Raw genomic sequence first — 18,523 nt, forward strand, 5'->3', positions numbered from 1 at the left:
GTTGAGGGTCTGTTACTGCTGAACGTTTCGTTTTGTTCTTTTGCAGCTTAGCCGGGCACAGAATTGGTCATCTTCTCTGAGCAATCTGAGCGTTGTTGCCATCGTGAAGCCAGCTCTCAGCCTGTTTTTGTCTTCTTTTTTTGTGTTCTGTGTTTTTAACCTTCTTTGCATTGCTTTTATACGCTTCACTAAGTGTCTGATGATTTGTGTTTTGACTGTGATGTTTTTTAGTTATAGACTTAGGTTTATTGATCCTGATTTGGGCTCACTGGTTTCCTGAATCTGAGAATTTAAAGATTTTCACTCATCTGGGGAAATTCTGGCCACTGTCTCTTTGTACGCTGTGGCTCCCCAGTGTCTCCTGGAGGGGGCCGCCAGGGCTTGCTGCAGATGCGGGCATGGCAGTGAGGGGTGGGGCATCAGGGTGCCTATAAGGGCTTTGGCCTGAGCCCTGGGCCAGGGCAGCGTTCTTTCTGCCATGTGGTAGATGATCAAGACTCCACTTGGGTTGGTGCCCAATAGACCTCCAAGGCGGGGCTGGGTGATACGGGAGAGGGAAAGGGAGACACAGCCCCTGCAGGCAGCAGGGGGCAGGCCTGTGACTGCAGTGGGCAGACAAGCTGCCTTCTGCCCACGGCCCTGCCGAGACCCCCCTGTGGAGGGGGCGCCAGGCCGCGGTCCTCAGACTCCAGGGCACGTATGAATCACATGCAGAGCCTGTTAGCCGGTCTCCTGGCCCCACCTCCAGAGACTGCCACGGCGGGTAAAGGAGGGCGCCTGTGAGCCTGCACGTGCGGGGGGACACTGATGCTGCTGGCAGCAGGACCACACTCTTGAGGAAGCCCACTGGGCTGCGGAGGGGAGCAGGCTGCTGGTGGCCCGAGGGCCGAGGGCTGTGACGGTCATCTCAGACGGGACGGAAACGTTTGCCCGTGAGCCCTCCCCTCTGCAGCCCCTCTGGGAGGCCCCTGGGCAATGGCTCTGCTTGCTCATTGCCTGGTCCCGTCTTCCCCAGGGGACATAGGGGCCCCAGGGACTGGTGCCCCACTCAGGTTGGTGTGCGCCTACCCCTCTCCTGGGCACCCAGGAGTCAGCACAACGCTGTACCAGACGGAAGGCATGTTTAACCGATGGAGTTTAATGTACTCATGGCACAAACATGGACAGGGTTGGGGGCGGCGGTGTCCAAGCACAGATGGGGATGGCCTGGGACCCCCACCCTCTGAGGCTGGGGGCCCGCGCTGGACCCCTCTTCCCCTGGCGGGACAAACACTGATGTGGCTGAGTGACAGCATCATGTGGCACGGGCTGGCCCTGAGAAGGCGTCTCTATTCAAAGCTCCAGACCAGGAGCCTCTAGTCGAAACGCCAGGTGCTGAGAGGGCAAACCGGTGTCAGCCTCACTGGGGAGGAGGGCGAGGAAGGGGAAGCCTGTCCTCGCTAAGTGCTGCCTGAGAGCTTCAGGACGGGGGAGGGAGGCACAGACAGCGAGGATCACATACACAGCGACGGCCGGAGACAAAATCTAGGAATGCTCGATAAACCCACGGCATCCAACAGAGTGGCAGCACGAGGGCAGCCCTGCCAGCCTGGCCAGAGCGCGGCCCGGGCGGTGCTTCCCACTCTTTCTGTGACCGGGAGCGGAACAGCACAGAAGGCTGTATTTGACCTCTGGAGGGAAAGATGCCTTTCCTTCTCCCTAAACTGACTCAGGGACTGAGAGACAAGACCTCTTGAAGATGAGCCTCTTCTGGGAAAAGGGGACTTGGGAGGTGAGAGTGGCGGCGGCAGAGCAGGTGCACCTGGGAGGAGGGGCTCCTGGGTGGAGCCTGGAGGGGCGCCAGGGTCCAGGGGAGCCCCTCCCTCCAGCAGGCTGGGCAGGCGCTTCCACCGGGAGCCTCCGGGCTGGGAGGGTGGGCCACCACGGCTGCTCACTGGGTCCGGAGCTGGTAATCTACAAAGAGGGAGGGGGGCGTCCATTGTCTGCTCTGACCCTGGAGGAGGGGCCGCCCCACCTGCCCTGACCCTGAGGTTGCTCCCTGAGCACCACCCTGGGGACAGAGGCACGCCCACCAGGGGCCTTTTCAGCAATCCCCCCCTGCCCCTAGGGCGGGTCGCACGCACCTCCGTTCTGAGTGATGTAGCGAACCCACGGTAAGGCCTGGTAGCCACTCTTCTCGATGATCTTCAGGTAACGCACCTGCGGCACAGGCATCAGGGCCCTAAGCATGCACACGCGGCCCCACTCCTGGCTGCCCACCCAGCCACTCCTCCTGGGGCTGGGCTGAGACCAAGAGGGCGAGGGAGAGGGCGAAGCACATTAGTCTATTTCACACTCAGGCCGGGGGAGGGTGGAGATGCTTCTAGAAGGTGCGGCAAGAGCCAGATGTGCACTCGCAGGCACGACCCTCTAGCAGATTCCTAGAGAAGGGGTCAATCCCAGGGTTTTCTGCCCCATACAGGGCTTCCGTGGAGGTGCCAGGAAAATGGACCCCACAGCGGCAAGTGTGTGGACATTAGTTTTGGGGGCTGAATGCATCTCTGAGCCTGGAGCACAGGTCAGGTGTGAGCAGACCACTGCAGGCCTCTTTCCATCAGGGCCAGGCTGCCCACGGAGACGGGCAGGGCGCCCACGGAGACGGGCAGGGCGCCCACGGAGACGGGCAGGGCGCCCACGGAGACGGGCAGGGCGGCCACGGAGACGGGCAGGGCGGCCACGGAGATGGGCAGGGCGCCCACGGAGATGGGCAGGGCTGGGGAGCAGCTTGGAGTGCTGGGACGAGTCAGCTAGCACCCTTCGCTAACTGGCTGCACTCGTGTCTGTCACCTTCAACCCTCTGAGCCTGGACTGGTGCCTGGCCCCTGAGAGGCCCCGCTGGGCCTGTCCATGTCTGCCCCGGGGCCCCGGCTGCCCTGGTTGCACGTGCCTGGATGCCAGAGGTAGTGAAGTAGGGGATCTCGAACTTGACGCTGATCGGGGGCTTGCCCTCCTTGTCCTCTGCCTCCACGCTGGGCAGGCCAAAGTGGGCCCGCATCAGGTACTCCTTGCCGCCCTGCGGGAGCAGACCACAGAGGAGATGGTCAGGCGGAGGCCCTGGCAGGTCCATCCAACAGCTGCCCCTGGAGAATGCCAGGCTGAGGGCCTGGCCAACGAGTCCCTTCCTGCACGGTCTGTGGCCACCCTGGGCCTCGGCTCCTGCAACACACTCACACTTACCTTATCCTCTAAGCCTCCTGGGCTGCCCACACCAGCCCCGCTAGGGAAAATTCATCCTCTAATTCTGAGGATGAAGAGAAACTGCTACAAGTTCCCAGGCACAGAAGCCTAGTTGCGTCGAGGAAAAGAAGAACACTAGGCCTTGGGGAGGAAGGAGGGAGAGGAAGAGCGAGCGCTGGCACGGGGCGACAGGGCTGCCTGGGACTGACGAGCTGGCCCTAGGTCTCCCCCTGGAAGGGAAAGGCTCTGGCCCTGGAAGCGGACTCCAGAGCTGGGACTTGTAGCGGGGGAAGGAATGGCTGCCCTGCTGGTGCAGTGGTAAAGAATCCACCTGCCAATGCAGGAGATGCTGGTTCGATCCCTGGGTCAGGAAGATCCCCTGGAGGAGGAAACGGCCACCCACTCCAGTATTCTTGCCTGGGAAATCCCATGGACAGGGGAGCTTGGCAGGCTACAGTCCACAGGGTAGCAAAGAATCGGACACGACTGAGCGACTGAACTCTCAGCCATGAGGGGTCAGGAGTCCTGGCCTGGTTGTCCCAGTGCCTGGTGAGTAACACAGAACTGCAGAGAGCAGTAGGAAATGCAGCTCTCATCACACCAGGACACGGAGGGTTTTGATCCTCAGGCCTTTGGAAACAGGAGTCACTGCTGACCAGGGCTGCCTCTGCACGGCCTCGGCAGAGCAGCGCAGAGCTCTGCCTCTCCAGTGCTGTGCTCACCCTCCCCTTTCAGGGATGAAGTGAGAGGTCAGGATCTGCTCATCAGTGCAGGCGTGTGGACTCTGCCTGACTTGGTGCTGTGTGCTCAGTGAAGATTCTGGGACAACAAGGGGAGAATAATGCAGCCTCAGCAATAGACAAAGCAGGGCTTCCCTGGTGGCTCAATGGTAAAGAGTCTGCTTGCCAACGCAGGAGACACAGAATCGATCCCTGATCTGGGAAGATCCCACAGGCTGTGGAGCAACTAAGCCCATGCTCCACAACTGAGGAACCTGTGCTGTGCAGCCTAGGAACCGCAGGTACTGAGCCCACGCACCCCAGAGCCTGTGCTCCATGGCGAGAGGAGCCGCTGCGTGGGGAGACCGAGCACAACTGGAGAGTGGGCCCCACTCCTGTTTACCGAAACCAGAGAGAAGTCCACGCTGCAGTGAAGACCAGCACAGCCCAGATTAATAAAATTATAGTCAAAACAGACAAACAGGCAGCAAAGGAAGAAAACCAGCTCCATCAGTGTTTGCATGAAACAGTAACCAGACCAAAACCCTAAGCTTCAGAAAAACCAAGTGGAAAATGAAAGCAAAAGAATGCGTAGAGGTAGGCCCTCCCCGGTGGGTGGCAGAAGTCTGCAAGCCTACCTTGTGTCAATCAGGTCCATGTAAATGGGTTTAATTTCCTCTATTAATGAGACTTGGAGACTGGCTCACAGACCAAAACCCAACTCTACACTGTAAAAGCAGAGTCAGAAAGATGAAACCAGTAGCGAGAAAGGGTGAAGGCATGCCGGCCAAAGTCAAACAAAGCAGAGCAGGGCTGCGCTTCCCTGCGGTCCCGTGGTTAAGAATCTGTCGACCAATGCAGGGGGCACAGATCTGATCCCTGTTGGGGAAGGTCTCACATGCCGCAAGGCAACTGAGCCCGTGTGCCACAACCACTGAGCCCACGTTCTACAGCCCGCGAGCTGCAACTCAACTACGGAGGCCTGTGCACCCGAGAGCCTGTGCTTTACAGGACAGAAGCCCCTGCAACGAGAAGCCTACGCACGGCAACTAGAGGGCAGCCTTCGCTCACCATAATTAGAGAAAGCCCATGCATAGCAATGAAGACCCAGTGCAACCAAAAATTTTTTAAAAAAAGATTTAAAAAAAAAAAAAAAAAAAAGAGCAGGACTGCTGCCACAGGGGAGAATTAAGGGCAAAGAATTCCAGGTGCAGAGGACAATTTTCACAGCCTGAAAGGCTGCTGTCCTACAAATCCACAGGGAAGACACAAGAGTTATGAGCATCTATGCACCAAGTGACACGGCAGCAACTTCTGTTAAGCAGGCGCTACGAGAGATGAAACAGGAACCAGAGGAGCCAGAGAAGGCAGAGCGACCCAGCTCCCTGTGTGGCTGATGCCGCCACGGCATCATAGCATGCTCGTGCCAAGGTCTCTACCCCAGTTACAGGGGCCTTATCTTCTCAAGTACATATGGGATATTCACAAACTTTGACCTTACATTACAAACAGTGAATACTTCAATAAAGCTTATAAGCAGAATAGCACAAGTAACCTTCTCTGACCTCAATGCACCAAACTCAAAGTGAAGATAAAATGGAAAAGAAAAGGCCCTTAGACCAGAAAAACAGAAAACAAACAAAACGAAAAAATACTCATTTGATTACAGAATTTCTAGATAATAGTATCAAATATTACGTGCCCGTTCTATGGGTTATATAGCTAAGGCAGGCTTCAGAAGAACATCTGTGGCTTAAATATTTATATCAATACAAATTTTAAAAGAAAATAATAAAAGTTTAAAAACTTGAAAGTCAGGACAAAGGATGAAGAAATTAAAGACTTATAAAACTGGAAAATATGACAAACAAACTAAAAAGTGAATCTGGAAAAAAAATAGACAAACCGCTAGGTAACCGTATCAAGGAAAAGAAGTAACAAAAATGCCAAACAAGGTATAACAAGGGAGAAGTCACTGTCGTAAGAGAAGGGGAAAAAGAGCCCCCTTTCTACAACTCTGTGCAGGCAGATTTGAAAACCTGGTTAGGATGGATAATTTTGTAGGAAAATACAAATTTACCCAAACTGACTCCAACAGAAATAGAAACTCGAAATGGCCTAATTTCCACAGATGAGTTAGAAAGAGTAACAGAGATACAGATGGCCACACACAGCCAAATCTATCAATCCTCTCAAGGCCAGATGATCTCAAGGCCACTTTAAAGCTGTTCTGCAGCGTGGAAGAGGGAGACAAAAAAAAACTATGAAACAGGTACAATATTGATACCTGTTGAGACAGAGGTACCAAAAAAAAAAGTCAGTCTCAGTCATGAATCTCAATGTAAAAATACTACGTACACTGTTAACCAACAGAGTTAATGGCTCATCAAAGAAGACATATCATGACCAACTGGAGCCTGCCAGAATGCAAGGATGGTTCAAGATCCATCCTGTGTTGATATCCGAACTGACAGACATTTAGCATTTGGCTAAATTTGTTGCTGTTTTATGCTAAAAACACAGCCAAGTAGAACTGGAATAAATTGCAGCCCAAAGCAGCAAGACACTGAAAAAGGGAAACCCTAGCAGTTCCGGCTGGAGGCAAAGCCAGGAGGTTGCTCTCCACCACCACTTACAGGCATGGAGACAGCAACAGAAGCAGAGAGATGCCAGGAGTCATAAGGTGCCCAAGAATAGGAGAGGAAAAAGGGTAACTGCAACTGCCGCAAACATATGAAAGAGTATCTAAGAACCCATGAGAACTGAAAAAAAAACTACCACAATCAAAAAGATTACAAAGCGAAAATACTCCAGAGGCGAGGCTGAAAGACAAACACCAAACTAAGGAAAACCATTTGCAACTGCTATCAAAGAAAAAGTACTCCCCTCGCCCACATGCAAACAGCTTTTGGAAACCAGCAAGAGAGTGACCACACTTGACAGAAAAGTGAGCAAAAGGACAGCTACTACAGCTTCCAGAGCAAGAAACACAAGCGGCCCCGAGACAAAGCGAAAAGGCGCTGCGTCTTTTCCCCACGAGGAATGTGCGGTCCGTGCAGCCTCGTTCCTGCCTTCCAGTCCCTGGGCACTCTGCCCACAAACCCAGACTCCAGTGCTCCAAACCCTGAACACCAGCCAGGTGCGTGGATTTTGTAAGAATTTCAACCCTGGATCAATCCAACTGCTCCTTTTTCCCACGCCAGCTTGTGGGTCGGGCAGCAGGCGCTCTATGTTCCTGGAGCCGGTGCTGCTCTGGCCCCAAGGCAGGCAGTCTGCACCCCTGGAGGCAAGCTGAGCTCCAAACAGGAGTGGCAGGCAGAGAGAGAAGGGCAGCAGGAGGGTGGGGCGGGGGCGCTGTGCTGACTCTGCACACACAGGAGGAAGCTGGAGCACCCCCACCCCACCCGGCCCTGTTCTCCACCCAGCCTCCCTTCTGAGCCTCCCCGCAGCCCCAGGCGGGGATCCCAGCCCCGGGCCTGAGGGGCCCACAGCGCTCAGGCTGCCACGCTGCCCGGGACCCAGGGAGCAGGCGGGTGGGGGTGGGGGTCTGGGGGCGCCCTGCCGAGAGGGTGCTCACCGGGAAGGACTTGATGGACCACACGATCTCACTGTTCTCGGGCACCCACTTGACGCTCCCCACTGTCGTCTTGAACTTGGGTGAGTCGGCATCGTTGGGCACAGGGATGTGGATTTCTACATTGTTGGCTGTTGATCGCCGCTTGAACTGGCTCTTGGCCTGGAGATGAGGCAGTGCCCCAAGGGTGCAGAGGGAGAAAGTGAGCCCAGCTCCCACCCAGCCTGCTCCCCAAGGGCCACAAACCCCTTAGCCTGGCCTGTGGGATTCCCCCAGCCTATCCTGCCCTCTGAGGTTTTCTTTAAGCTCAACTTTGGAAGGTCACCTGCCCGCCTGTCTCCTCAGCCTTTGGGGCTTCCCATCCTTCTCTGCGGTCCTGGCCTCTGGGGACAATGTCTGCATCACCCAGACTGGCCTGGGATGGATGAGGTCCCTGGTGGCCGAAGTGCGCCACCTGGACACTCAGCCACAGCCCGCTTCCACAGTGGCTGCACCTAGGGCCTGGGCGGTGTGTCCTGTGTCCCAGGCCCACTCTCGGCGAGCTCACAGGGAAACAACATGGATGACAGCCACAGGCTCAGCCCCGGGGAAGGGGGCACAAGAGCCCCAGTGTGCCCCCAGTCCTGCATTAGGACCCTGTGTCAAAGGCACTGGGCAGGCCAGAGAGTCCGGAAGGCCCGTGCCAGGCGGGGCCGGCCCTGTCCCCCTCTTATGCCCTGCACATCCGGCTGATGCTGCGTGCAGGACACACACGCACCTTGATCATGTACTCGATGCGGCTGTGGGAATGCTTTTCAATCACGGACTCGATCCAGATCAAGGGCTTGACCTGTAGGGGAGGTGGAACACGGCGTTCTCGCCTAGTCGTTTTACAAAGCTCCCTTTCACAGAGGGGAAATAGGGCAAGTGACCACTGCGCCTGGTGTGAGCCCAGCACCAGGGGCTCCCAGGAGAAGCCAAGCCGGTGCCAGGATGGGTCAGAACAAGAGAGAATGCAGAAAGCATCACAGAAGACACTCTGGGGTGCTGCTGGGGAAAGGGGGCCGTGGTGCCAAAGGGTCTGCCCCACCAAAGTTTGGAGGCTCGTGTTGACAAGCAGGCTCCTTGGAGCCCGGGCTGCCCCTGGGGCGCTGTGCCCATCCCACAGGTCACTTCACAGACCCGAGACTCCCCATGGAAGAGGCGGCTCCCACCCAGCAGGGAAAAGGGGTGCTGCCGGGGCGAGGCGGGGGTGGGAGCCTGGGGCCCAGGCGCTGGCGACTGCGCACTCACGTGTGTGTTGAGACGGTAGGACATGAGCTCGAACTCGCCGTCAGGCGGGATGAAGGAGATGGTGCGGTCGTTCTCAAAGCGCGAGAGCCGCACGCACTGGTGGAACTTCACGTCCTCCAGCTCCACGGACTTGCTTTTGCCACCTGCAGGGAGCGGGGAGGCGAGGGCGTGACAGGCAGACGCCAGGTCCCCCAGGCCACTCTCAGCAACGGTGCCCTGCTGTCTGGGGCCCACCCCTGCAGACCAGAGCTGCTTCCAAATCTGTGAGCGCGTCTTGGGCCCCGAACACCAGGGTGGCCTGCCTTTCTTCACCCCCAGGAAGCCCCATCACATCCCAGCAATGGGCTGAGGGCAGAGCTGGTGGGCCGGTTCACTCTGAGCCCCCAGCCTGGGGTGCTGCCTGGGACATGTTTGCTGAATGACGAACAGACCCCACTGGACGTGCTCAGGGATGATTCGGGGTCCCCTGAGGGCCCTGGGCCTGTCGTCCCTGGGATCCCATCTCAGTTTCTCAGCCCAGAGAGGCTGAGGGTCGAGCCCAGTCCTGGGAGGGGAGCTGTTCTGCTGGGTGGATGTCTGAGAGGCCCTCACGAGCACTACTGCTGATGTCACTATGACAACCTTCCTGTGGGTGGGAGGGGAGGCTGGAGGTCAAGCTTGGGAACACCAGAGCACCAGCAGCCCTGGGCTTCTGAGGCCACCCCGGCTGCCACACCATAAAATGTTAAACCCAGGCCAGGGAGGGTGAGCTCGAGCCACTGTGTGTGGTTTCTGCACAGCTCAGCCCCAATGCCAGGGGTGAGGACAGAAACTGGGCCCAGGAGGAGAGCGGCCCTGCAGTCCCTGAAGGAGGGCGGGGCTGAGGACCTTCTGTGTGACCATCGAGGTTCCCATCTGCACCTCTGGCCTGAGAGCCGACACGGGGACTGGACTGGAGGATTTTCACTCCCCCGTGTCCTCCAGGCCCAGGCGTTAGCTGACTAGTTTTCACCGTTGAAAACAACGCGACAATGTTTCTAAGGCAATATGCCTAAGGTGAACGTGTTGACCACTCAGGTGGACGCTCCTGGGCCCGGGCAGGGTACTCACGGCCCGTGTTGTCGAAGAGGACCTTGTCGTTGAGGCCCAGGCGCAGCTCGGGCATGCCGGACAGGAAGACGCGCATCTTGATGGAGCCTACGATCTCACTGCGCAGGACGTTCCCGTTGGCACTGACCTGGGGGTTGGGGGGCCCGGGGGTGAGGGGAGGCCCCGCGCCCACGGCCACTGTCCCCCACCACACTGTGTGACCCTCCCGGCCTCTCCCACTCTCCCTTCTCTCTGTGCCCTGAGCTGAGGAGGCAGTGTCAGGGCAGACCCCGAAGGCAGATACCCACGGGCCCCGCCCTCTGGGTCTCAGGCCACAGCAGGCTCCTCCCACTTGGATGGGCCAGCTGATGCTGGCGCCTGCAATCCCTCTGAGGGCTGACCCCTCTGAGGTGCCCCTAGAATGCCCAGGGCAGACCTGGTGGCTGGAGGCTGTGTGCTTGGCTGGCCTGGGCAGGGATTCTATCAGGGTCTGCTCATCCACTGGGCTCTGTGAGGTTTTCTCGGAGCAGGGTGGACTCACTTTCCGGAAATCTATTTCTTCATGTGAGGCCAGGTGAGGCTACTTTATGCTCTAGGTGAGCCTAGGGCTGGTTGAAGATGGAGCTGCCTGGGTGCTGCTCCCAGGGCTGCTCTGAGGGCTGATGCAAAGTAACAATTACACTTAAGCAAATACAATCCCAGCTCTAACACTGCCTGGGCAGTTCCTGCTTGACTGGGCAGGGCTGTGACTTGGGCGACTTTTAACTCCTGTGCAGACTGGAAGGCATCTGAGGGTGCAACTGAGTATCACAGCACATAGGAAACAGCCTTGTGGACACAGTCGGGGAAAGAAAGTGTGGGGTGAATGAAGACGGCACACAAAAGGGAAACATACACCACCGTATGTAACACAGACAGCTGGTGGGAATTTGCTGCATGACGCAGCGAGCACAGCCCAGTGCTCTGTGACAACCTAGAGGCGTGGGATGGGGAGGGCGGTGGGAAGGAGGCTCGAGAGGGAGGGGACAGATGAATTCCTATGGCTGATCCACAGGTATGCACATGTATGGCAGAAACCATCACAATATTGTAAATCAATTATCCTTCAGTTAAAAATACATGCATTTTTATAAATAAATAAAGTAAAAATCACAGCAGGATGATGGGGAAACCCGGGGGCTGTCTTGAGGGAGCTGGGCTGCTGCAGCACGTCTCCACGGCCCCATTTTAGAGATGAGGACACTGAGGCACGGAGCAGCTGGCAGAGGTTCTGGGGCTGCAGCCTGGCCCACCACCCCACAGTGCCATTCTGTGAGGATGCCCATCCACACCGGCAAGCAAAACAAACTCAGAGACCTGAGCCTACGGGCCACTCTTTGGAGGCCCGGACTTCCTGATTTCTGTGGAGAAGCAGGAAAATCTGTCCAATCTTTAACTCAAATATCTGGAAGTGCCGTGGGCAGGCATGGAAGACCTTCACCTCTGAGGGAAGTGACTCAGAAAAAGGCACAAAACAGCACGGAAGGCCCTTCCACCTCCCGTCACTCACCATGCTCTGACCTCGCTGGCCTCTCGCTGACCTTGATTCAGCAGGCAGCGTGTGACCTGACCCCCATCTGCCTGCCCATCCACCTCCATCCACACTCTGGTGAGGGGTCGGGTCGGGCTGCTCACTGCGGGGTCCAGCATGAGGATGGTGCCTGGGGCAGCACGTACTCGTGAGTCCATGCAGACACGGCCCCTCGCCCCTGAGCTCTGGGCAGCTGGCATGCCCACTGCCTTACTCTGCGGGTTCTCAGTGCCCTTAGTTCTCCTCCTCTGGGGGGCTATCTTCCCTGGGGGAGGGGGGCTGGGCAGCCCTCTAGAGCTGAACAATGGCAAAGGAGGCTTGGGAAGTGGAGATAAAAGCCACGCAGCCTTTAAGGCCAATGCTGGAGGAGGCCCACAGCCGGTGCCGTCCCAGGGCAGGCGTGGAGATGAGTGTCAGCAATACGGCTGCTAATTATACCCGTAGAACCAGATTTTCAGAATCTGGAGGCCAGTGTTGATTTTGGAGGCCGCCAGCTCTGCAGTCAGACTCAGGAAGGCGTGCTCTATCCTGCCTGGGACGTCCACACTGCCTCGTGCTGCCTCTTGTATGAGAGGACAGGGCTCCCTGGACAGCGCCATGTGTGCGGACACAGGGGCCGGGGCAGCCCTGAGCTCCCAGCGCTCTCCTGGGCAGCTGCTTACAACTACTCCTGGGATTTGCCTCTCCACCTCAGGACACCCAAGAACATGTCTGGGCTCAGTAAACAATCCAGATGAAGGTCCTCAGACAGGAGGGGAGCACAGGGAGCCACAGTCACCTCATGGCTTAGAAAATAAGATGGCAGATACATTTACATTCAGTCCACTGGAAGAATTTTTTAGAAAGTGCTCTCATTCAGAAATTCCATGCCTGGGCACTCAGCCCAACAGAGATCCTGCCCAGGCAAGGGAGATGCCCCAACACCCAGGAGGATGAGCGATCATGCTCGTTTCTGCACTGGCTGGAACAGCCAAAAACGGGCAACCCAAGGAGCCCATGTGATGGGTTTGGCCCTGGTCTGCCCAGGTACTGGGAGTGAGGTCTTCTGTGTGGAGGCAGGCAGGCTGCAGGTATGTGATGGGTTTGGCCCTGGTCTGCCCAGGTACTGGGAGTGAGGTCTTCTGTGTGGAGGCAGGCAGGCTGCAGGTGAGATGGAACTGGTTCCCATCGCCTGTTCTCTGACACTGACCACAGCTATAAAATCTGGGCAGGGGGCTTCCCTGATGGTTCCGTGGTAGAGAAGCCACCTGCCAATGCAGGAGACGCGGGTCGGACCCTTGATCTAGGAAGATCCCACGCAACTAAGCCCATGCGCCACAACTGCCGAGCCAGTGCTCTGGAGCCTGGGACCGCGACTGCTGAAGCCCACGCACCCTGGAGCCTGAGCCCCACGACGAGAAGCCACTGCAGCAAGACGCCTGTGCGCTGCAACTGGAGAAAAGCCCAAGCACTAACAAAGACACAGCACGTGAATTAATTCAATAAAGTCAGCAACAACAAAGAACCCGGGCAGAATGCATGGGCAACTACTGGGAGACCAAAAAGGTGGATCCAGAAGAGCTGGCCGAATGAGCAGTGTCTCCCACCCGCCACAGTGTGAGATGCAGCAGAAGCCTGGAAGTGGAAGTGAGCAGTGGGGTGTAGCCAGAGCTTGCAGAAGCCTCTAGTTCTGACTTCAGGGCCAGAAGGGGAACTCCTGCTGCTCGGAAGGAATACGGAAATCCCCCGTTTCTCCCTCTTTTCAGTTTTCTCACGGCTGTCTGTGGCCCAGGCAACTGAGCTGCTTTTCCAGGGGTGGGGGTGGTAAACCTAGGATTCCAGCCCCAGTGCAGACCAGCACAAGAGTGGGGATCTAGAGCCCTAAGTTTTTGTCTACAGATCCAAAAAAGGAAGCCCCAGGCAGCCAGAGAGCACAGGTATACAGCAGACAGTGAAAGGTTCAGGAAAGCAACCTCAGGAAGTTGTTTATGTCTCCAGACCTCTCTAGAACCAGGTGTGCACAGACAAGATCCTACGGCCAAAGGCCTTGAGAACCAAACTGTTCCCAGGCCCGATGAAATGCTGGGCACTGCATATTTGGAACAGATGCAAATAGCAAAGGGCACAGAGGCTTTGAAAACTGAACTGATACTCATGGCTCATAGACTCGGGGTTGAAACTTATGGCCTGAACCTAACCAGGTCAATTGTCAGCTAAAACAAACCAAAAAAATCAACATTTTCTGTATAATTTAAATAAGACCTAGAATCCTACCCAAGATATAACCTAAAATTACGTAGCATACAAAGAACCATGAAAATGTCAGCTCACATGCAAATACAATCAATAGACACCAATACTGACATGGACGTTGTGATTCTATGAAGAAGACTTTAAACCGCTATGGGAAAAATCACAAATACTGTTACAACAAATGTCAAACTGGAAAGTCTCAGGAAAGAAATGAGACTATAAGGAGAAAGATCAAATGGAAATCTTAGATCTGAAAAATACAGTAACAAACTAAAAGCTCACTGGATGGGCTCAAGAGCAGAATGGAGATAACATAGTAGGAAAAGGGTCAGTGAACTGAAAGCTGATCAACAGGAATTATCCAGTCTAAGCAACAGAAAGAAAGATGGAGCAGAATGAATAGAGGCTCAGAGACCCTGGGGACAATCATAAAAGGTCTAACATTTATGTTACTGGGGTCCAGAAGGAAGCAAGAGTGAAATAGTAAAAACACATTTGAAGAAATGATGAATGAAAACATCCCAAGTTTGGTAGAATACAGAAGTCTGCAGATCCAAGGAGCTCAACAAAACCCAAACAGCAGGAACTCAAAACTATCCATACCGAGACACATCATAAACTATCTGCTGTAAACTAAAGACAAAGGAAAAATCTGAGAAGCACCGAGAGAAAAACTGCACATTATTATTACCTACAGGGGAACACTGATGTGAGTGACTGTGGATTTTCATCAGAAATCACTGAGCCCATAAGGAAGCGGTACAACGTTTTTAAGGTACTAAGGGAGAACTGTCAACCCAGAATCTGATACCCAGTGACAGTATCCTTCTGGAAAGAAGGTGAGATAAAGACATTCTCAGATGAAGGAACACCAAGGGAATTTGCAGCCTGTTGCCCTGTTCTGAAAGAACTGATACAAGAAGCATTTTAGACAGAAGTAAAGCTGCACCAGAAGGAAAGCTGGAAAACTGGGAGTGAAAGGAGAGCAAGAGAAACAGTAAATACCTGGGAAAATGCGGCAGAGAGGCTTCTTTTCCTTCTCAGTTCCTTAAAGCATGCTTGGCAATTGAAAGCAAGAATATTTAACACTGACTAACATGTTTTTCAGTATAGAGAGAGAATTAGGACAACTCTACAATGGGGTAGTAGAGTTTCTAAATTTCAGATGAAGTGGTAAAATATTAACTCTAAGCAAATGATAAGAAAGTATGTATTTTATAGCAACCACTAAAAAATATATACAAAGAAAAAATGATAGAGTGAAGAAACAAAACGGAACACGACAAGTGTCCAAGTTTAATTGGTATTTACAGAACACTCTATCCAAAAAGGGCAGAGTGTACATTTTTTTCAAATGTACATGGACATTCACCAAGACAGATCATATTCTGGATCATTAATCTTAACAAACTTTAAAGAACTGGCAGTAATATAAGCTATATTCTCAGACAATAACAATTAAATTAAAAGTCAATGACAAGATAACAGAAAAATCTGTAAACATTTAGAAATTAAACAATACACTTTCATTAGGTAATTCATGGGTCAATGGAAGTCTCAAGGAAAATGTGAAAATATTTTCAACAAAAATCAAAACCCAATGTTATCAGCGTAGAATACAGCTAAAGCAGTGCTTAGAGAAATTTATAGCATTAAATGTTTGTATTAGAAAGAAGAAAGGCTTCAAACTAGTATCTTCAGTTACAACTTTAAAAAACTGGCAAAAGAAGAGCAAAGTGAGCCAAAATCACAATGAAGACAAAAGCAGAAATCAGTGTAATTGAAAACAGAGAGACAATAGGGGAAATCAATGAAATCAAAGCCGATTCTTTGTGTAGATCAACGAAACAGATAAACCTCTCATAAGAGTGACAAAGAGAAAAGAAAGACAACATAAATCACCAATATCAGAAATGAAAGAGCGGTATCAGTACGGACCTTGCACATATTAAAAAGCTAATAAGGGAATGCTATAAACAACACTATGCGTACACACTCAGTGACTGAAATGAAACAGACCAATTTCTCAAAAACTGCAAACTACCCAAACTCACTCAAGATGAAATAGAAAACCTAATCAATTCTATAGCTGTTATATAATTGAAATCTGTAGTGAAAAATATTCTGAAAAAGAAATCTCCAAGCTCAGATAGTTTTACAGGTGAATTCTCCCAAATAAAATTAAAAATAAGCAATTTGCGATAGCTTCCCCAAAATGAAATACTTAGGTGTAAATCTAACATGAAAATTTGTACATGGTAAAAACTATAAAATGTTGATGAAAGAAATAAAATATTACCTAAATATATATAGAGAGACATATATTTCTCATGGATTGTGAGACTTAATATACTAAAAATATCAAATCTCTCCAAATTGATTTAACAGAGTTATTTAACGCAGTACCAATCAAAATCCTAAGACAAGCAGATTCTAAAATTCTATTAAAGGAACTAAAGAGCTAAACAATTTTGAAAAACGAGACTGTTAGGAGAATCACATTATCTGGTTTTCAGACGTACTATAAAGGTACAGTTATCAAGACTGTGTGGTACTGGTGAAGAAACAGGTACACAGATCAATGGAAAAGAACAGAAACCAGAAACAGACTTGTACAATATAGCAAATTGATTTTTGACAGAAATGCAAAAGCAATTCAATGGAGAAAGGATAATCTTTTTTAAAAAATGAGGTGAATGAAACTGAAGCCGATTATACAGAGTAAAGTGAGCCAGAAAGAAAAACACCAATACAGTATACTAACACATATATATGGAATTTAGAAAGATGGTATGCGAGACAGCAAAAGAGACACAGATGTACAGAACAGTCTTTTGGACTCTGTGGGAGAGGGAGAGGGTGGGATGATTTGGGAGAATGGCATTGAAACATGTATAATATCATATATGAAATGAGTCGCCAGTCCAGGTTCGACGCATGATACTGGATGCTTGGGGCTGGTGCACTGGGACGACCCAGAGGGACGGTACGGGGAGGGGGGAGGGAGGGGGGTTCAGGATGGGGAACACGCGTACACCCATGGTGGATTCATGTTGATGTACGGCAAAACCAATACAATATTGTAAAGTAATTAATCTCCAATTAAAATATATAAATTTATATTAAAAAATAAAAAATGATGTTAGAACAAGGAAAAAAATTGTTCAACGTGCAAAATATTGATATAAGCCTCATACCTTACATAAAAGTTAACTAAAAATTGATCATAGATCTAACTATAAACCTATAATCTTTTAGAAGAAAACTTAGGAGAAAAATCTGTGACCTTGGGTTTGGCAATGAGTTCTCAGACATGGCACCAAGAGCATAATCAGTTTAAAATTTTGATATTTTGGTTTTTTTCCTGAATATTTTTTTCTGTGGACCACTTTTAAATCCTTTATTGAATTTGTTATAACACTGTTTCCGTTTTGTTCTGGTTTCTGGCTGAAAAGTATGTGAGATCTTGGATCCTCAATCGGGATCAAAGCTGTACCCCCTTCATTGGAAGGTGAAGTGGTAACCAACTGGACTGCCAGGGAAGCCCCAAAATACTGGATATGTGGACCTTCTCAAAAACCTCTGCTCTGTGAAAGACAACGCCAACAGAATGAAAAATGACAGACTCAGGAGAAATATTTGCAGATCACACATCACATTGGATAAAGACAAAAAAAAAAAAAGACTTTATCCAACACAAAGAACTGTCAAAACTCAACAATCAGAAAACAAACTCAACTTAAAAATGATCAGAGACATGAAGAGACACACCTCCAAAGATATATGGATGAGAAAGAGGCATACAGAAAGATGCTCAACATCATTAGCCATTAGGGAAATGTGCATTAAAGCCATGATGAGATGCCTAGCAGAATGGCAAAAATAAAACCGTTGAGCAAGGCTGTGGAGCAACTGGAATTCTCACCCACTGCTGGTGAAAATGCAAAAATGTTACTGGAGAGTAGATGGACAGTTTCCTATAAAGTCAAACATACACTTACCATATGACCCAGCAATCCCACTCCTGGGTATTTGCCCTAGAGAGATGGAAACTTCTGTCTACACATAAATCTATACAGAAATGCTCATAGCAACTCTTCACAATTGCCAAACACTGGAAACAACCCAGATGTCCTCTGATGGGTGAATGGATAAACCAACTGTGATTCAGAGTATAAAATAAATGAACCAAAGAAGACATAAACTTTGGATAAACAGAGCAATTTGGATGAATCTCAAGGCCATATATTGAAAGAAGTCAGATTCAAACTGACACACTCTGTTCGACTCCACTCATCTGACAATCTCAGGAAGACCAAGCTGTGACGGAGGCCGCAGGAGCAGCTGCCAGGGGCGGGAACAGGCGGAGGGCGTGGCTGCCGAGAGGCAGCATGGGCGAGGTGTTTGAGGTGATGGAGCTGTTCTGATGCCCGGTTATGATAATGGGTACAAGTCTGTACACGTGCTAAATTCACAGAAGATGTGGTCAGTTACCAACTAACAATAACTTAATAAACAAAATGAAAGAAAACAATAAGAACCAAACCCCAAGCAACTCCAAAAGCCAGCTGTAGAACTACACCTTACGTTCTCAGTTTTCCACAAGCAACATGTCTGTAAACCTACAGCAGGAGCGGCCGAAAGATGACAACGAATCCTTCTGTGCTGTGGCCTTTCTGATTGCGGAGCCCTGCGCTTGCTCGCTTTCTAATTATTGCTTCACTTTTGCCTGGAGGCATGCAGGATCCTAGTTCCCCAACCAAGGTCGAACCCAGGCCTCCTGAAGTGGTAGCATCGGGTCAGCCGCTGGCCCACCAGGAAGTCCTGGAGCCCTTGGCTGTCTAACCCTATACATTTCTTTTTTAATGATAT

At 51.7% G+C, this 18,523-nt stretch overlaps 1 protein-coding gene across 1 annotated transcript in view; it reads right to left on the reverse strand.

The window, feature by feature from the left end:
* Positions 1-1,117: 1,117 nt before the first annotated feature.
* AP1M1 (adaptor related protein complex 1 subunit mu 1) overlaps positions 1,118-18,523 on the reverse strand; it is a 29,358-nt gene continuing 11,952 nt past the window's right edge. Inside the window, exons 6-12 of the mRNA XM_027969478.2 lie at positions 9,871-9,997; positions 8,782-8,924; positions 8,267-8,338; positions 7,513-7,671; positions 2,927-3,052; positions 2,124-2,199; positions 1,118-1,953 (exon numbers count right to left, since the gene is read on the reverse strand). Of these exons, the coding sequence (XP_027825279.1) occupies positions 1,931-1,953; positions 2,124-2,199; positions 2,927-3,052; positions 7,513-7,671; positions 8,267-8,338; positions 8,782-8,924; positions 9,871-9,997 (726 nt within the window). The 3' untranslated portion in view covers positions 1,118-1,930. The remainder of the gene's footprint in view (positions 1,954-2,123; positions 2,200-2,926; positions 3,053-7,512; positions 7,672-8,266; positions 8,339-8,781; positions 8,925-9,870; positions 9,998-18,523) is intronic.

Source organism: Ovis aries, chromosome 5 (genome assembly GCF_016772045.2).
Source record: "Ovis aries strain OAR_USU_Benz2616 breed Rambouillet chromosome 5, ARS-UI_Ramb_v3.0, whole genome shotgun sequence".
Taxonomy (NCBI): domain Eukaryota; kingdom Metazoa; phylum Chordata; class Mammalia; order Artiodactyla; family Bovidae; genus Ovis; species Ovis aries.